The 15496-nt window shown below is 58.3% G+C and overlaps 1 protein-coding gene across 1 annotated transcript; it reads right to left on the reverse strand.

The window, feature by feature from the left end:
• Nucleotides 1–293: 293 nt before the first annotated feature.
• On the reverse strand, nucleotides 294–14230 carry TMEM8B (transmembrane protein 8B; the record flags this gene model as incomplete). Its single annotated transcript, XM_060236649.1, has 11 exons — nucleotides 294–665; nucleotides 779–895; nucleotides 2870–3016; nucleotides 5116–5294; nucleotides 5905–6047; nucleotides 6435–6558; nucleotides 6656–6752; nucleotides 7547–7902; nucleotides 8326–8609; nucleotides 11721–11854; nucleotides 14023–14230. Coding segments are annotated over 11 exons (2161 nt in total), but the record flags the coding sequence as incomplete, so codon positions are not given.
• Between the last annotated feature and the right edge of the window lie 1266 nt (nucleotides 14231–15496).

A 15496-nucleotide genomic window follows, 5' to 3' on the forward strand; every position in this document is an offset into this window, starting at 1 on the left:
GAGGCGGGCGGAGGGGGGGCGCCCCAGCGAGTCGCAGTCCCGTGGAGCCCTTTCCCATGTGCCTGGGCTGGCTGCAGGACCCGATCCACAGGGTTTTGGAGGGCGCCCCCTTCTGGGCCATTCTGTCTTATGGTCCCGTAGAATACAATGGGCTCCATACCCAATCTGGCGTCCCCCTCTGCGCCCCCTAGATCCGGCGCTGGCAGGCGAGGCGCGTCCCGGCGGCGGGTCGGTGCGCAAGGCGCGGGCTGCTCGGCTCGGCTGGGCCCGGGAGTCTGTGGGTTCGGGTCCTATCAGCTGGTGCAGACGCTGGTGACCGAGGCGCCGCCGCTGCCGCTGCCGCCTGCGGGGTCGACGAGGCCGAGCTCCTCCTGCTCGTTGATGCAGAGGCGGTAGCCGCAGCCTTTCTTGGGCCGGGGCAGGGGGCTGGCGAAGGGGGCGGCGTCCGGGGCCTCGCCCTTGGCCTGCGGGGGCAGCAGGAAGCCCACGCTGCCGGCGATGAGCATGTGCCAGATGCTGTGGATGTAGAAGTAGTTCTCCTCGGTCTCCACGAAGGCGTAGAGCAGCAGCGCCGAGGCGGCGATGAGGGCGCCGGGCAGCAGGTAGAAGGTCCAGCGCTGCCACGTGGGCGGGTAGCAGCGTCTCCGCCGGATGCTGCGCGCCGTCTGCGGAGCCGGGAGGGGAGAAGAGCGCGCGGGGGTTAGAGGCCGGCCCGCCGGCCCGACCCGCGGGGCCCCCCTGGGCTGGGAGGGGGGAAGGAAGGGGCCTCGGTCCTTACCCAGGCGATGGCCATGACCCCCAAGGCGAAGAGGCTGGGCCCCAGCAAGTTCCACAGGCCGTGGCGGTCCAGCTGCAGCGCCATCGAGAGCAGCATGGCGCCCAACAGGTACAGCACCTGCCCGGAGGGAAGGGCCGGAGTCAGTGGCCGGAGAGCCCGCCCGGGCCTTTCCAGCACCACCCCTTGGGCAAAGGAAAGCGGGCAGTGGGGTGGGGGGGGGTACTGAGAGAGCTCTGCGGTTGGGCACAGCTCCGAGCCAGAGGGACAGACGCTGGAGTTGCGTCAGGATGGAAGTGGGCGAGGAAAGGGGCACATTTCGGGGTCTTGAACCTTTAGAGGATGCGCAACGCCAATGCTCCCGGCAGGCCCTGGAGTCTTGCGAGCAAAACATTCCGCTGGGTGAGCTCCTGCTACATCCACTAGTTTGCTCTGGGGCCATTTCCCCGGAGCGGAGGCAAAAATGTGTGAGCCTGAGGCTAAGAACTCCCGCGAGGCAGCTCACACTCACTCAGCTGAGAGGGAGCACACGGACTCTGTGGCTTCTGCCTTCTCCCAGACCCTTCTTTGGGGCCCTGAGGATTCTCTTCCGCCACATGCGCTTTACAGGATAGGCTGGAGGAGGCCACACCCAGCAGGGGTTATAGAATCCTACACTCCTAGAGTTAGAAGGGACCCCTGGGGTCATCTAGACCAACCCCCTGCACAAGGCAGGAAACTCACAAACACCTCCCCCTACATTCACAGGATCCTCATTGCTCTCAGGTGGCCATCTAGCCCCTGTTGAAAAACCTCCAAGGAAAGAGAGCCCACCACCTCCCGAGGAAGCCTGTGCCACTGAGGAATCGCTCTAACGGTCAGGAAGTTCTTCCTAATGTTGAGCCGGAAACTCTTCTGATTTAATTTCAACCTGTTGGTTCTGGTCCTACCTTCCGGGGCCACAGAAAACAATTCCACCCCATCCTCTCTAGGACAGCCCTTCAAGTTCTTGAAGATGGTGATCCTATCCCCTCTCAGCCGCCTCCTCTCCAGGCTAAACATGCCCAGCTCCTTCAACCTTTCCTCACAGGATTCGGTCTCCAGACCCCTCACCACCTTCGTCGCCCTCCTCTGGACCCCTTCCAGCTTGTCTAGATCCTTCTTAAAATGTGGTTGGTATGCCCTGCGGTGGTCCTCTCGGTTTTGAGCCCGCCCTTTCTCTTTTGTGGCGCCTTGCCCCACCGAACCCCACAAGGAGTCCAGGGTCTCAGCCGGGAGCAGCCGGAGGTCCTTCTCGCCCCTCCTCCCCGCCAGATGGAGGGGCGGGGGCTGTCCGCCTTCACCGGGATACTCGCGAGGAGCCTGCGGAGGGAGCCGGTTGCGAGGGAGGGAGGGAGGGGCTGCCGCCTGCCTGGAGGGATCCACCCCCCAGCCCGACGGGCAGCGCCTGAACAACCGCCTGGCCTTCCCCTTGCAGGCAGTCTGCCGCCCCCCGTTCAGGGCCAGCCCTCCCGCTGGGCAAACGAGGCGGCTGCCTAGGGCGCCGGGAGGGTGGGGGCACAAAGTTCCCAGGCAGGCACCTCCTTTGCCTTTCGCCTCCAGCGGGGTTGCTGCTGGCCGTGGTCCTGAAGGCAGCCCCTGCCCCGGCTTGCCTGCCTGCCGCTCCGCTCCGCCTTGCGCCTCCTCGTCTTTCTGGGCTGGCGGCCCTCTCCACAGCACCGGCGGCGGCAGGGGGGGCGGTCCCACATGCCAGCTACAGCCCCTCCCTCACAGCTCCCTGCACAGCCCCCTTCCAGCCCAGCCCTGCAGCAGTTTTCCTGGGGCGGCCTGCTGGAGGGCCCCGTCCTGTCCCGGGGAGGCAGCGGGCTCCTCCTAGAGCAGGGGGGGGGGACAGGGGCTCAACAGATGTTTTTTGCCTACAACTCCCATCAGCGCCAGCCATTGGCCATGCTGGCTGGGGTGATGGGAGTTGTAGGCAACAACCACTGTTCCCCACCCCTGTCCTAGAGCCACAGAGGCGGGGTTCTTCCAGGGGAACTCCCAGCCCCCTAAGCGGCCCACTGGCCCCACAGCACAGGGGCATGACCGGGGGCCCTTCTCCTCCTCCTCGGTTACCTGCTTGACGACGGGCTGGAGGCGGGCCATGGCGATGACGGTGACCCAGACGGACATGAGGGAGCCCAGGAAGTCGCAGAACTGGAGCACGTCGTAGTCCATGATGCAGAAGACCACGATGCCTGGCTGGTCACAGGCGTGGTAGAACTGGCCGGAGGGCAGAGGGAGGGGGTTAGTCGCTCTAGAGACCCCCCCCCCCCAATCCCTCGTGCCATCCACCCCCTTCTCTCGAGGACAGCCCTTCAAGTCCTTGAAGATGGTGATCCTATCCCCTCTCAGCCGCCTCCTCTCCAGGCTAAACATCCCTACCTCCTTCAACCTTTCCTCATAGAACTTGGTCTCCAGAACCCTCACCATCTTAGCCGCCCTCCTCTGGACCCATTCCAGCTTGTCTAGATCCTTCTTAAAATGTGGTGCCCAAAACTGAGCACCATACTCCAGGTGAGGTCTAACCAGAGCAGAGTAAAGCGATACCATCACATCGCGTGATCTGGACGCTAGACGTCTGTTGATACAGCCCAAAATTGCATTGGCCTTTTTAGCTACCGCATCACACTGTTGGCTCATGTTCAGCGTATGATCCACTAAGACCCCTAGAACTCTGCCCATGTTTATAGACACGAACAGGGACTCTGGGACCAAACCCTGCAACAAACCCAGGTGCCACTTTTGGCTCCACGGACGCTGGAACAACACCGCTAAAGGACCTAATGGAATTCACATTCAACAAACGCTGCAATCTCAGTGTGAGAGAATAATGGACACAAATCACAGCATCTAGAAGTGTGTGTGTGTGAGGGGATACCTTAATCTCCCTGGAGACACCAGCACAGACCTTGCCATCACTCTTCTACCCCCCACCAAAAGATAATAGACGAGATGAAAGTGCTGAATTAGAGCTCATAAAGAAATCAGAACACTCGTGTGATCTTGGTTTAAACAGAGATCTGGATTTTTAAAAACTCACTATAATCCCTGACAGATCAACAGGAGTTGGTTTTTAGACATTTTAGTTGGTTCTTCTTAGCATAGCATCATAGAATCACAGTGCAGATAGGGAACGTAGAGGTCATCTAGTCCAACCCCCTGCTTAATGCAGGATCAGCCTAGAGCATCCCTGACCAGGGTTCGTCCAGCCGCTGCTGAAAGATTGTCGGGGGGGGGGGGCGGTGGTGCTCACCAACTCCCTCGGGAGCGGATTCCATTGTTGAACAACTCTGCCTGTAAAAACAGTTCTTCCTCATATCCAGCCGGTGCCTTCCTGCCCTGCATTGAAACCCACTCTGGCCAGCAGGGACAGCTCCCTGCCCTCCTCCTCCAAGGGACCGCCCCCCCAGAGAGCCATCCTGTGCCCCTCCCCTCCCCACCCCTCTCCTCCAGATTGACCATCCCCAGATGGCTCCTTGTCTCCAGGACGCTGATCAGCCTCGTCGCTCTCCTCGGCCTGTTTTATCTGACCCATAACCTTGTTACCAAGAGCAGCCAGTTTTCATTTCAGCGTCAGACTCCTCCTCCGCCAGCTGACTGCATCGCCTCCCTTCTCTGTTCCTGTCACTTGCACAGAGCATCTGTCAAGCGCGCTCATTTCTCTACTGCATTTCTCTAGAGAGAGAGCAGGTCAGCAGCTCTCCATTTCTCCCCTCTTATTTGCAGCCAGCGGGCAAGTCACAAATCCATCTGGCCTTGGGATGTTTATGCTACAGCCTGGCTGGCATTACCTTCAAGTCGCCTCTCCCACAGTTTCACACAGACAGCCCTGATCTCTTCCCAAAGGAGTGTGAGAAGGTTTGATGTTTCCAATAGCCTCAAATTCCTTAGTTGTTTAGCAACCTTTTAACCCGTGACTCAAGTATGCATCTGCATTGTAACCTTTGATGATATCCTATGGAGCAACTGTGTAACTGTGTGTACATCATTACTCCCAAGGCTTGTGTCTTTGGTACCGCTCCTGAGTTTCTAACAATAAACCTACTTTTGATTTGAAACAAAGGACTGGTTATTGAGAAGCATCGCTGCCGCCGGCAAGACTGGGGAAGGAATTCTGTCCCCGCAGCCTCTCCTTCTCGGCCTCTGCCCCAGCGGAATATAATGGACTCCCTACTCAATTTGCCCCCCCCTCTGCCGCCCCCGCTCCTGGCCCAGCCGGGCCTTGGGGCTTCCTGGGGCGCTGCCCGGGAGCCGGAGGGGCGGGGCCTAGCTGCCTCCCCATTCCCAGCCCCCCCAGCCCCAGCCCCGGCCGCACTCACGGTGGAGAAGAACATGGTGAAGAGGTAGACGGCGGCCTCGAGGAGGTAGTTGCTGCGCAGGGCGATGAGCAGCGGCGGGAGGAACATGAGGTTGCTGAGGCAGAGCAGCAGCGTGGAGAGCAGCTGGAAGCCGTAGGAGAAGGCCGCCGCGTTGTCCGTGCAGCCCCAGCCGCTCCAGCCTGCCGGCAGCCAGAGAGCCCCAGGAGTCAAAGCCCAGCGCCCCGGGGAGGGAGGGAGCCCCGGCAGAGGGAGACTGGGGGCGGGTCTTGGCCCTGATGCCCACCGAGGCTCAGCCCTGCCCGAGTCACGCCTTGCCAAGGGGGGCGGGGGGGGGAGCCAGGCCAGGTCCACATGTTTTGTGGCGCCTCCTGCTGGGCCATTCTATCTTACCGTCCCATAGAATACAATGGGCTCCATACCCAATTGCCCCCCCCTCTGTCAGTGCCTGGGGCAAGCAACACCCCCCGATCCGGCCCTGGGTGGAGCTCAGGCGGGGCCCAGTTTGGACGGAGGCTCAGCGTCAGCTCCCCCCGCCCTGTCGGAGCCCCTCGCCTGAAGGCGCCCCCGTGGCCTCTGCGCCCTGCTGGGAAAGGTGGCGGTGGGCAGCTCTGCCTGCCGGGGGGGGGGGGGGGGACAAGGGGCCAGGCGGGACAGAAATACACCCCCCCTCCCCTCCCACGCGGCCCAGTCCTCTTTTCCATGGCTGACTCAGCCCGGGAAGGAGCGGCCCACCTGCGGGTGACCCCAGCCGGCTTTCAGGGCGCCCCTCTTCGCCCCCTCCCGGCTCACCCGCTTTGCACTCGCAGGCCGCGTACAGGTAGTTGTTGGTGCGCAGCAGCTTGCACTGCCCGTAGGGGCCGCAGTCGTCGATGCAGGGCGACAGGTAAGTCCGCAGGTACACCTCGGCGGTCACGTTCCCGCAGGGCTCCAGCCTGGGGGGGGAGGAGGCGGCCGGCGGTCAGGCGAATGGGGGGCTGCCGGGGTGTGCGGGGCGGGGGGGGACGGCGCCCCTTCTGGTGTCCTGTGGGGCCTCCCTGTCACGCGCACAGGGCATGGCAGTCATCCTACCTTTTCCTGCCTTGCGCAGGGGGGTGGACTAGATGACCCTGGAGGTCCCTTCCAGCTCTAGGATTCTATGGGAGGCTCCAGGGGAGGGCGGGCAGGGAAAGAGGCGGCGGGGTGAAGCCTCTGGCCCTTGGAGCCTGCGGACTGAAAGCCCCACCCCCCACAGAAGGGGAGGACGGAGGCTTCTCGCTTGTGGCCTTCGGGGAGGTCCCCCCCCCCGGGTGAGAGCCTTTCCGCCGCCGGGGCTGCCTTACCCGCGGTCGGAGGCGCAGAGCGAGCGCAGGCTGAGGTACCAGCTCCCCGTCTGGGGGTAGGGGATCCGCAGGCGGGCGAGGGGCGCGGCGGCGCTGACGGACAGCAAGAACCCGGCCAGTAGCTCTGCCGAGGGAAAGCAGCAGGGAGGAGATGGGGGTCAGAGGCCCCCTCCCGCCCTGCCACAAGCCTCCCCCCCCGCAGGGCAGTGCCCGGGCGGTACCTGTCTCGCAGCTGACCGAGGAGTTCTCTTCCAGAGCCAGAGGCACCTCGTGGGTCAGGCAAGCGAAGACGGTGGCGTTCTCCCCCCGCAGAGAGGACTGCCGGCACAGAAGAAGAATTGCAGATTTATACCCCGCCCTTCTCTCTGAATCAGAGACTCACAATCTCCTATGTCTTCTCCCCCCACAACAGACACCCTGTGAGGTGGGTGGGGCTGAGAGGGCTTTCACAACAGCTGCCCTTTCAAGGACAACCTCTGCCAGAGCTCTGGCTGATCGAAGGCCATTCCAGCAGGTACAAGTGGAGGAGTGGGGAATCAAACCCGGTACTCCCAGATAAGAGTATTTGAACCTAAGAAGAAGACTGTAGATGTATACCCTGCCCTTCTCTCTGAATCAGAGTCTCAAAACGGCTTACAATCTCCCATATCTTCTCCCCCCACGACAGACACCCTGGGAGGCGGGTGGGGCTGAGAGAGCTCTCAAAAGAGCTACCCTTTCAAGGCCAACATCTGCCAGAGTTATGACTGACCCAAGGCCATGCTAGCAGGTGCAAGTGGAGAAGTGGGGAATCAAACCCTGTTCTCCCAGATAAGAGTCTGTGCACTTAACCACTATGGCTGACCCAAGGCCATGCTAGCAGGTGCAAGTGGAGGAGCGGGGAATCAAACCCGGTTCCCCCAGATAAGAGTCTGCCCACTTAACCACTGCACCAAACTGGCTCTCACAGAAGCTGCCCTTTCAAGGACACTGTGAGGGCTCTGGCTGACCCAAGGCCATTCCAGCAGCTGCAAGTGGAGGAGTGGGGAATCAAATCCGTGGGGCCCCCCGTCCCCCCGAGCTCCCCTGGAGCAGCCTCTCCCCCGCCCTGCTCCGTCCCCCGGGCCGCGCACCACGTTGAGGCGGAGTTCGAGGTTGAGGGTGCCGCCGCTGTCGAGCACGGGCAGGAGGCTGACGGCGAAGGTGGCGGGCCGGTCGGGGGGCACGGAGACGTTGGGCCCGAAGAAGATGTAGAAGTGCACGGCGAAGGTGTCCAGCTCGTTGCGGAGGGTGGGCCGGATGGGCCAGCAGTGCTCGCTGGCCGTCGGAGGGGCGCTGGGGGCCGCCGGCCGGGAGCCGTTCGCAGGGGAGGCGGCGGGCAGGTGCGCGGCCAGGGCCGCCCCCCCGGGGGAGCCGAAGGAATGGGGCATGTTCAGGTGGGAGCCCGGCAGGTGGAAGAGGGATCGCGCCAGGCCGCTCCGGGCGCAGTCTGCGGGCAGAGACATGGGGGGGGGGGTGTCAGAGACAGGGACCGACGGGGCGGGGACCCTCTCCCGCTGGCGCCCCTCCTTCAGCGCTGGCTGCTTTCGCCGCTCTTGGTTTTATTCAGTGATTTCTTATGGCTCCATAGCTGGGCCAAGGGAATCCGCAATGAGCCAGGCCCGCCACCCCTGCGCCCCTCTGCCCGCCCGCTGCCCTCTGCCCCGCACTCTTTGCCTTCCTCCTCCTCTCCCCCTCCTCCTCTTCCTCCTCCTGCCCCTCTTCCTCCTCCTCTTGCCTTTCTTCCTCCCCCTGCTCCTCCCCCCTCCTCCCCCGCTGCGCACGCAGCCCCTTCCGAGCCGTGCCTGGCCAGGCGGCCGCCTGTGCGTCCTGTGTCCCCCTCCCCTCCCCTCCCCGCGCCGCGCCCTCTCACCCTTGAGCTGCACCAGCAGCTGGAACTTGAGGCTTGCGGCGGGGGCGGGGGCGGGGGCGGGCTCCTTCTCGACCAGCAGGTAGTACCAGGTCTGCCAGAAGGGCAGCTCGAGGGCGAGGCGGCAGGGCGCCTGTTCGCGGCAGTCGACGGCGGTGGAGTTGTGCAGAGGGGGCGCCTTGCCGCGCGCTTTCAGCCACAGCGGGCAGCCCTCGCCGCTCTGGTCGCCCCCCTGGCAGTTCCGCAGCTGCACCAGCACCCGGGAGGTGTAGCTGGGGATGAAGACCCTGGCGGGAGAGAGGGCGGCGTCGGTGGCACCCCGCTTGGCCTGCAGCTGCCCCCCCCCGCCCCTCACGCACAGACGGGGGCAGGAGCTTCTTTGCCCTTCTGCAGCAGTCCTGCGCAAGCAGACCGGGACGGAAAGCTCCCCGACCCCCTTTGAAAGCAACAGGGGCACCGCTGCGCCTTGATGCTTGCTGGGGAGAGCAGCTCTGCAGCACTGCAGCCTCTATGATAGAGCCAGGAAAGGAAAGGTCCCTTGCGCAAGCACCAGTCGTTTCCCACTCAGGGGTGGCGCTGCTTTCACAACGTTTTCACGGCAGACTTTGGACGGGGTGGTTTGGCCTTGTCTTCCCCAGTCATCTATGCTTCCCCCACAGCCAGCTGGGGACTCCTTTGACCGACCTCGGAAGCATGGAAGGCTGAGTCAACCTTGGGCCGGCTACCTGAACCCAGCTTCTGCCGGAATCGAACTCGGCTCCTGAGCAGAGAGTTCACACCACAGGACTGCAGTTCTGCGCCACGGGGCCGCCTTTTAGAAACCCTGTGGTTATTGTTAGTCAACAGGAAGTCACGTGTGTCTACTGTAACCTTTCTGCTGGCTCGAGAGAAAGCCCGCCAAAGGTCTTAGTTGAATGGCCAGTAATGGAAATCAATGTATGGCCTCGTCTGCATTTGATGGCATCTCTTCCGCCCTTTGTCTAACAAAGCAGGAGTCAAGTGGCACCTTTCAGACCAACCAAGTTTTATTGAGAACATAAGCTTCCGTGTGCTCGCTCTCTTTATCTAAGTTTGGAGAAGATAAGCCTTTTTCCCTAGCTTTGTTCTCTAGCTGTAAAGATGTAGGAAGTTAGCGTCTGTTATTTTTCTTCCCAGTTTACCCTTCCCTGTAGTTTTAAGTAAAGCAATCATATTCTTTTAAACACACACATGATCTCTGCGTATTCTCCGCTGTTGAACAAAGCAGGAGTCAAGTCCACCTTTAAGACCAACCCATTTTTATTTAGAACGTAGGCTTTCCTGTGCTCTTAAGCACACTTCATCAGACAAGGAATCCAGCACAGTGAGCAAAGCCATACAGAGCTGGTAGGCAGTGGCCTAGAATGCAACATGGCACAGATTTCAGAACCAATGGCAGGGAAGTGAAATGATCTGGAAGGCAGGGGTTTAGAATATAAAAGGGTACAATGACAGAATAGTAAAATTAACAAATTAAGCAAACCTTTGATCTGAGTAGCATGAGATTTGCTCAATTTGTTAATTTTACTATTCTGTCATTGTACCCTTTTATATTCTAAACCCCTGCCTTCCAGATCATTTCACTTCCCTGCCATTGGTTCTGAAATCTGTGCCATGCTGCATTCTGGGCCACTGCCTACCAGGTCCGTATGGCTCAGCTCAGCTCTGTAGGACTCTGCTCCCTGTGCTGGATTCCTCGCCTGACGAAGTGGGCTCAAGAGCACACGAAAGCTAACGTTCTAAATAAAAATTGGTTGGTCTTAAAGGTGCACTTGACTCCTGCTTTGTTCAACTGCTTCAGACCAACACGGCTGCCCGCTTGGATCTATCCTCTGCTGTGCTACTCATTTTCAAACTCTGCTGTATAATATTTTTCTCTTAAGAATACGCAACAATGCTACAAAGAAAGGGGGGGGAGCACAAAGTCAGTGGAAACCTCAGCAGCAGAGGGGGGGTGGAGTGAGTGAGCGGGATTTCCTGCAGAGGTGGCACCTCCATGACAGAATTGCGACTCTCTAGGCTTCACAGGAAACAAACATTCTGCACCCAGGAGGTTCCCTTCAAACTTCGTACCAAGAGCAGCTGAGACCCGACTGAAGGCCATGCAGGAGGTAGACACTCTGCTGTAGCCCCCCCACCCCCCCACACACACACGGGGAGGGGGGCGATCTGTTGGAATACAAGCTATGCACATTCCAGCCATTATAGAGTTAACTGTTTACCTGAAAGAGGAAATGATGTATTGTAACCTAAACCCAATGATGTGCAGAGCCTTCTTTGCCTGCGAAAGATGTAAACCTAACATTGGTCAGAAAGGACGTTAAGTGTGAAATGCTTTGATCTTGTATGCAAGCTGAATTGCTCTTCTGCCTGGCGAAATGCTCTTTGGGAAGGAGAACTGTGAGACAAAGGGTTGTATAATGCAGCCATGGAGAGGACAGACATGGTTAGACCAGCTGGTATGCTACATTGTTTTTCTGTTTTATCCCAAGTGCCCTCTCCTGATGTTTTCTAGTAAACTTTATTTCTTTTGATAAGCTTAAGCCTCAACTCCAATTATTGCCACTCCACGCCTCTGAATTTAACGTGTATTTCCCTCTCCTGCTGCTTCCAGAAGGGTCGTTGTCCCTTGACTTGCCTAGCGGGAGGGGGTCGCCTTTGAATCCCCTGAGAAAGGCCACCTCCAGGGGCCCTGATTGGCTTCCCTGTTCCCCCCCTGCTTGCAGCCCTGAGCCGTTCTTTGCCTGACTTGCCTGCTGCGGCTGCTGCTGGCATCGTCCCTAAGTGTGCCTCTCTCTACTCCCCCCCCCCCCCCCACAGCTCTGTCCAAGGGGCTTCTGAGCAGGTGGCTGCAGGCTGCAGCAGGGGTGGGGGGTGGGGTGGGAACTCCAACTCTGAGATCATTTGCGAGGCCCCCCCCCCCCCAAGATTTTGATTGCCTCCTAGGGGCCTCTCCAAGCGGCCCCATGGCGCAGAGTGGTAAAGCGGCACTACTGCAGTACTGTGATTTAAACTCTCTGCTCAGGACCTGAGTTCGATTCCGGCGGGAGCTGGTTCAGGTAGCCAGCCCGAGGTTGACTCAGCCTTCCATCCTTCCGAGGTTGGTCAAATGAGTCCCCAGCTTGCTGGGGGGAAAGTGCAGAGGACTGGGGAAGGCAAGGGCAAACCACCCCGTCAAAAGTCTGCCATGGAAACATTGTGAGAGCAACGTCACCCCAGAGTCGGAAAGGACTGGTGCTCGCACAGGGGACCTTTCCTTTCCTAGGGGCCTCTCCACAAGGTTTAATCCAGCATGGCCACCTCTCTCCCTCCCCCGCCCCCCCCAAGCAAGCTGTGCTGCGGGTGCTGCTGCTGGTGTGTGTGTGGGGGGCAATGCTTACTTGTAGAGCAGGGAGCGGTTGTGGGTGGAGAGGGCATGCTCGGTGGCGTAGCCCGGGTAGAGGACCGCGATGCCCACCAGGCGCTGGACAATCAGCTGTGGCTGGAAGAGGTACTGGCAGTCCTCGGCCAGGCCCTGTGGAGAGAGGGGAAGAATCATAGATTTGGAAGGGACCGTTAGGGTCATCTAGTCCAACCCCCTGCACAATGCAGGAAACTCACAAACACCTCCCCCTAAATTCACAGGATCCTCATTGCTGTCGGATGGCCATCTAGCCTCTGTTGAGAAACCTCCATCACCTCCTGAGGAAGCCTGTTCCACTGAGGAACCGTTCTAACAGTCAGGAAGTTCTTCCTAATGTTGAGCCGGAAACTCTATGGATTTAATTTCAACCCACTGGTTCTGGTCTGACCTTTTGGGCTACAGAAAACAATTCTGCACCATCCTCTATAGGACAGCCCTTCAAGTACTTGAAGATGGTGATCCTATCACCTCTCAGCCGCTTTCTCTCCAGGCTAAACATGCCCAGCTCCTTCAACCTTTCCTCATAGGACTTGGTCTCCAGACCCCTCACCATCTTTGTAGCCCTCCTCTGGACCCCTTCCAGCTTGTCTATATCCTTCTTAAAATGTGGTGCCCCAAACTGAACACAAGACTCCAAGTGAGGTCTTGCCAGAGCAGAGTAAAGCGATACCATCACATCATGTGATCTAGACACTATACTTCTGTTGATACAGCCCAAAATTGCATTTGCCTTTTTAGCCACCACATCACACTGTTGACTCCTGTTCAGCGTCTGATCCACTAAGACCCCTGGATCCTTTTCGCACAGACTACTGCTAAGACAAGTCTCCCCCATCCTATAACCATGCATGGGATTTTCCCTACCTAAATGCAGGAGAGGGGAGTGCAAGGTTGGAAGCCGGCACTTCCCATCGCTCCCCCCCTGCTTCTGGCAAGAGGCTCCAGCCACCTGGACCAGCAACTCCCCTTCTGCGCTCCCCCTTCTCCACCTGCACCCCCAGTTCCCTTGGGCCTCCTTTCAGTGTCCCTTGAGACCCCCCACAATTGTTGTTCTCTGCCAACTCACCAGATGGGAGGGCCTACTTCCATTCCATGGCTGTTCTCAGAACTGGGTTGCCAAAGACCAGGGAGCTTCTGGGAGTGTGGGTGCGCGGCGGGGGTGGGGTGGGTGGGATTCTGGGCCTTACAGGGACCCAGACTGCTGCCCTCCAAGCCCCACAGCGAGCGCCTCCCTGACCCTCCGCATCTCTCCACAGACACAGGCGGAGCTTGAGGTCTCTCCCGGGCCTCTTTCCCATCAACCACCTGGCCAGAGCCACAAGGCCTGGTCCTGGCACAGGCCTGTAGCTACAATGGGGCCCTGCCCCCTGACTTCCTGTCGTGGCCCCTTGACCCACAGCCTTCCCTTTCTGCTGCCTCTGCTGCCACCTGGAAGCAGGTAGGGAGATTGTGAAAGGCTGGTCCTCCCTGTCCAGAGACCGGGGAGTGGGGGGGGGGGCAGAGATGGCCCTTTGGACAGTAGGGAAGCCCCTCCTGTGCCTTGCTGCTCCCGCAGACAGCCTGCTAAAGACAGAGGATACCCGACAGAGAGATGTCAAAAACACAGACATGCGAGTAGCACACACCTACAATATATATTCAATTGCTCCTTATATTTAGTCGCTCGTATCATAAACACAGGATACACAGAAATATATTCACAAAGTCCCGGTCCGCAAATGTCCACGGAATTCCAAAGTCGACTTGAAATGCAGTCTTCAATTCCTTGTGTGAAGTAGTGGAGAAAAGATGGAGACTGGTTTCGGCCACAACTTTCTCAATCGTCACTCACAACACAAATCACTAAATACACCTTCTCTGGTTATACAAATGATCATTCACTAATTGGGTCCCAGTCCTACTTCACTAACGGGCAATGCCTTCCCCAAATTCTACAGCTGGTTACTACGTCCCATCTTTTCTTCTCCACTACTTCACACAAGCAATTGAAGACTGCATTTCAAGTCGACTTTGGAATTCCGTGGACATTTGCGGACTGGGACTTCGTGAATATATTTTTGTGCATACTGTGTTTATGATATGAGCAACTGAATACAAGGAGCAAGTGAATATATATTGTAGGGGTGTGCTGCTCGCATTTCTGCCCAGAGACAGCCTGGCAAAGGTCCGACAGAGAGAGCATCGGGACACAGCTCCCCGGAATGAATTAAATTAATGAAAGTGCTCCCTCAGAAATTGAAATGCCCCCCAACATTTGAAATCCTGGCTCCGGGCCTCACCTTGACGGAGATCTTGCCTTGCTCCCTGGGCAGGTGGGCGGCCAGGAACCAATCCCCGGGCAGGGGGCTGGTGACATTGAAGACGCCTGTGGTCCTGTTGGGCAGGCTCCAGGTGAGCGTGAGGGCGAAGGAGCCCGGCACCGCTGTCTCCCGGGGGAAGTGGCTCTGCAGAGGGTTGATGACCGGGGGTGCCCCCGAGCGGAAATACCTGCCCAGGCAAGAGAGAGACGACAGATGAGTCTGGGGGTGCCCAGGCAGGCAGCCTCCCTCCGGGTGGGGTGGGGGAAGGAGCCGCAAGAGCTCCCAGAATCCCTCTGGCCTGACACAAAAGGGCTGGCCTGGGAAGCGGAGAGATCATAGAATCCTAGAGTTGAAGGGACCTCCAGGGTCATCTAGTCCAACCCTCTGCACAATGCAGGGAACTCACAAACCCCTCCCCCTAAATTCACAGGATCCTCATGGCTGTCAGATGGCCATCTAGCCTCTGTTTAGAAACCTCCAAGGAAGGAGAGCACACCACCTCCCAAGGAGGAAGCCTGTTCCACTGAAGAACTGCTCTAACTTTCAGGAAGTTTTTCCTAATAGAATCATAGAGATGGAAGGGACCTCTAGGGTCATCTAGTCCAACCCCCTGCACAATGCAGGAAACTCACAAACCCCTCCCCCTAAATTCACAGGATCCTCATGGCTGTCAGATGGCCATCTAGCCTCTGTTTAGAAACCTCCAAGGAAGGAGGCCCCACCACCTCCCAGGGAGGAAGCCTGTTCCACTGAGGAATCGCTCTAATGGTCAGGAAGTGCTTCCTAATGTTGAGCTGGAAACTCTATGGATTTAATTTCACCCCATTGGTTCTGGTCCTACCTTCCAGGGCCACAGAAAACAATTCCACATCATTCTCTCTATGACAGCCCTTCAAGTACTTGAAGATGGTGATCGTATCACCTCTCAGCCGCCTCCTCTCCAGGCTAAACATCCCCAGCTCCTTCAACCTTTCCTCCTAGGACTTGGTCTCCAGACCCCTCACCATCTTAGTTGCCCTCCTCTGGACTTGTTCTAGCTTGTCTAGATCCTTAAAATGTGGTGCCCAAAACTGAACATACTACTCCAGAAGAGGTCTTACCCGAGCAGAGTAAAGCGATACCATCACATCGCGTGATCTGGACACTAGACTTCTGTTGATACAGCCCAAAATTGCATTGGCCTTTTTAGCCACCGCATCACACTGTTGACTCATGTTCAGCGTATGATCCACTAAGACCCCGAGATCCTTTTCACACAGACTACTGCTAAGACAAGTCTCTTCCATCCTATAACCATGGATTGGATTTTTCCTACCTAAATGCATTTATCCCCGTTAAAATTCATTTTATTGATTTTAGCCCAGTTTTCCAGCCTGTCAAGGTCATCCTGTATCCTGTTTCCATCTTCTTCTGTGTTTGCAACCCCTCCCAATTTAGTATCATTGGCAAATTT

This window comes from Heteronotia binoei, chromosome 4, assembly GCF_032191835.1.
Source record: "Heteronotia binoei isolate CCM8104 ecotype False Entrance Well chromosome 4, APGP_CSIRO_Hbin_v1, whole genome shotgun sequence".
NCBI classification, from domain to species: Eukaryota; Metazoa; Chordata; class Lepidosauria; order Squamata; family Gekkonidae; genus Heteronotia; species Heteronotia binoei.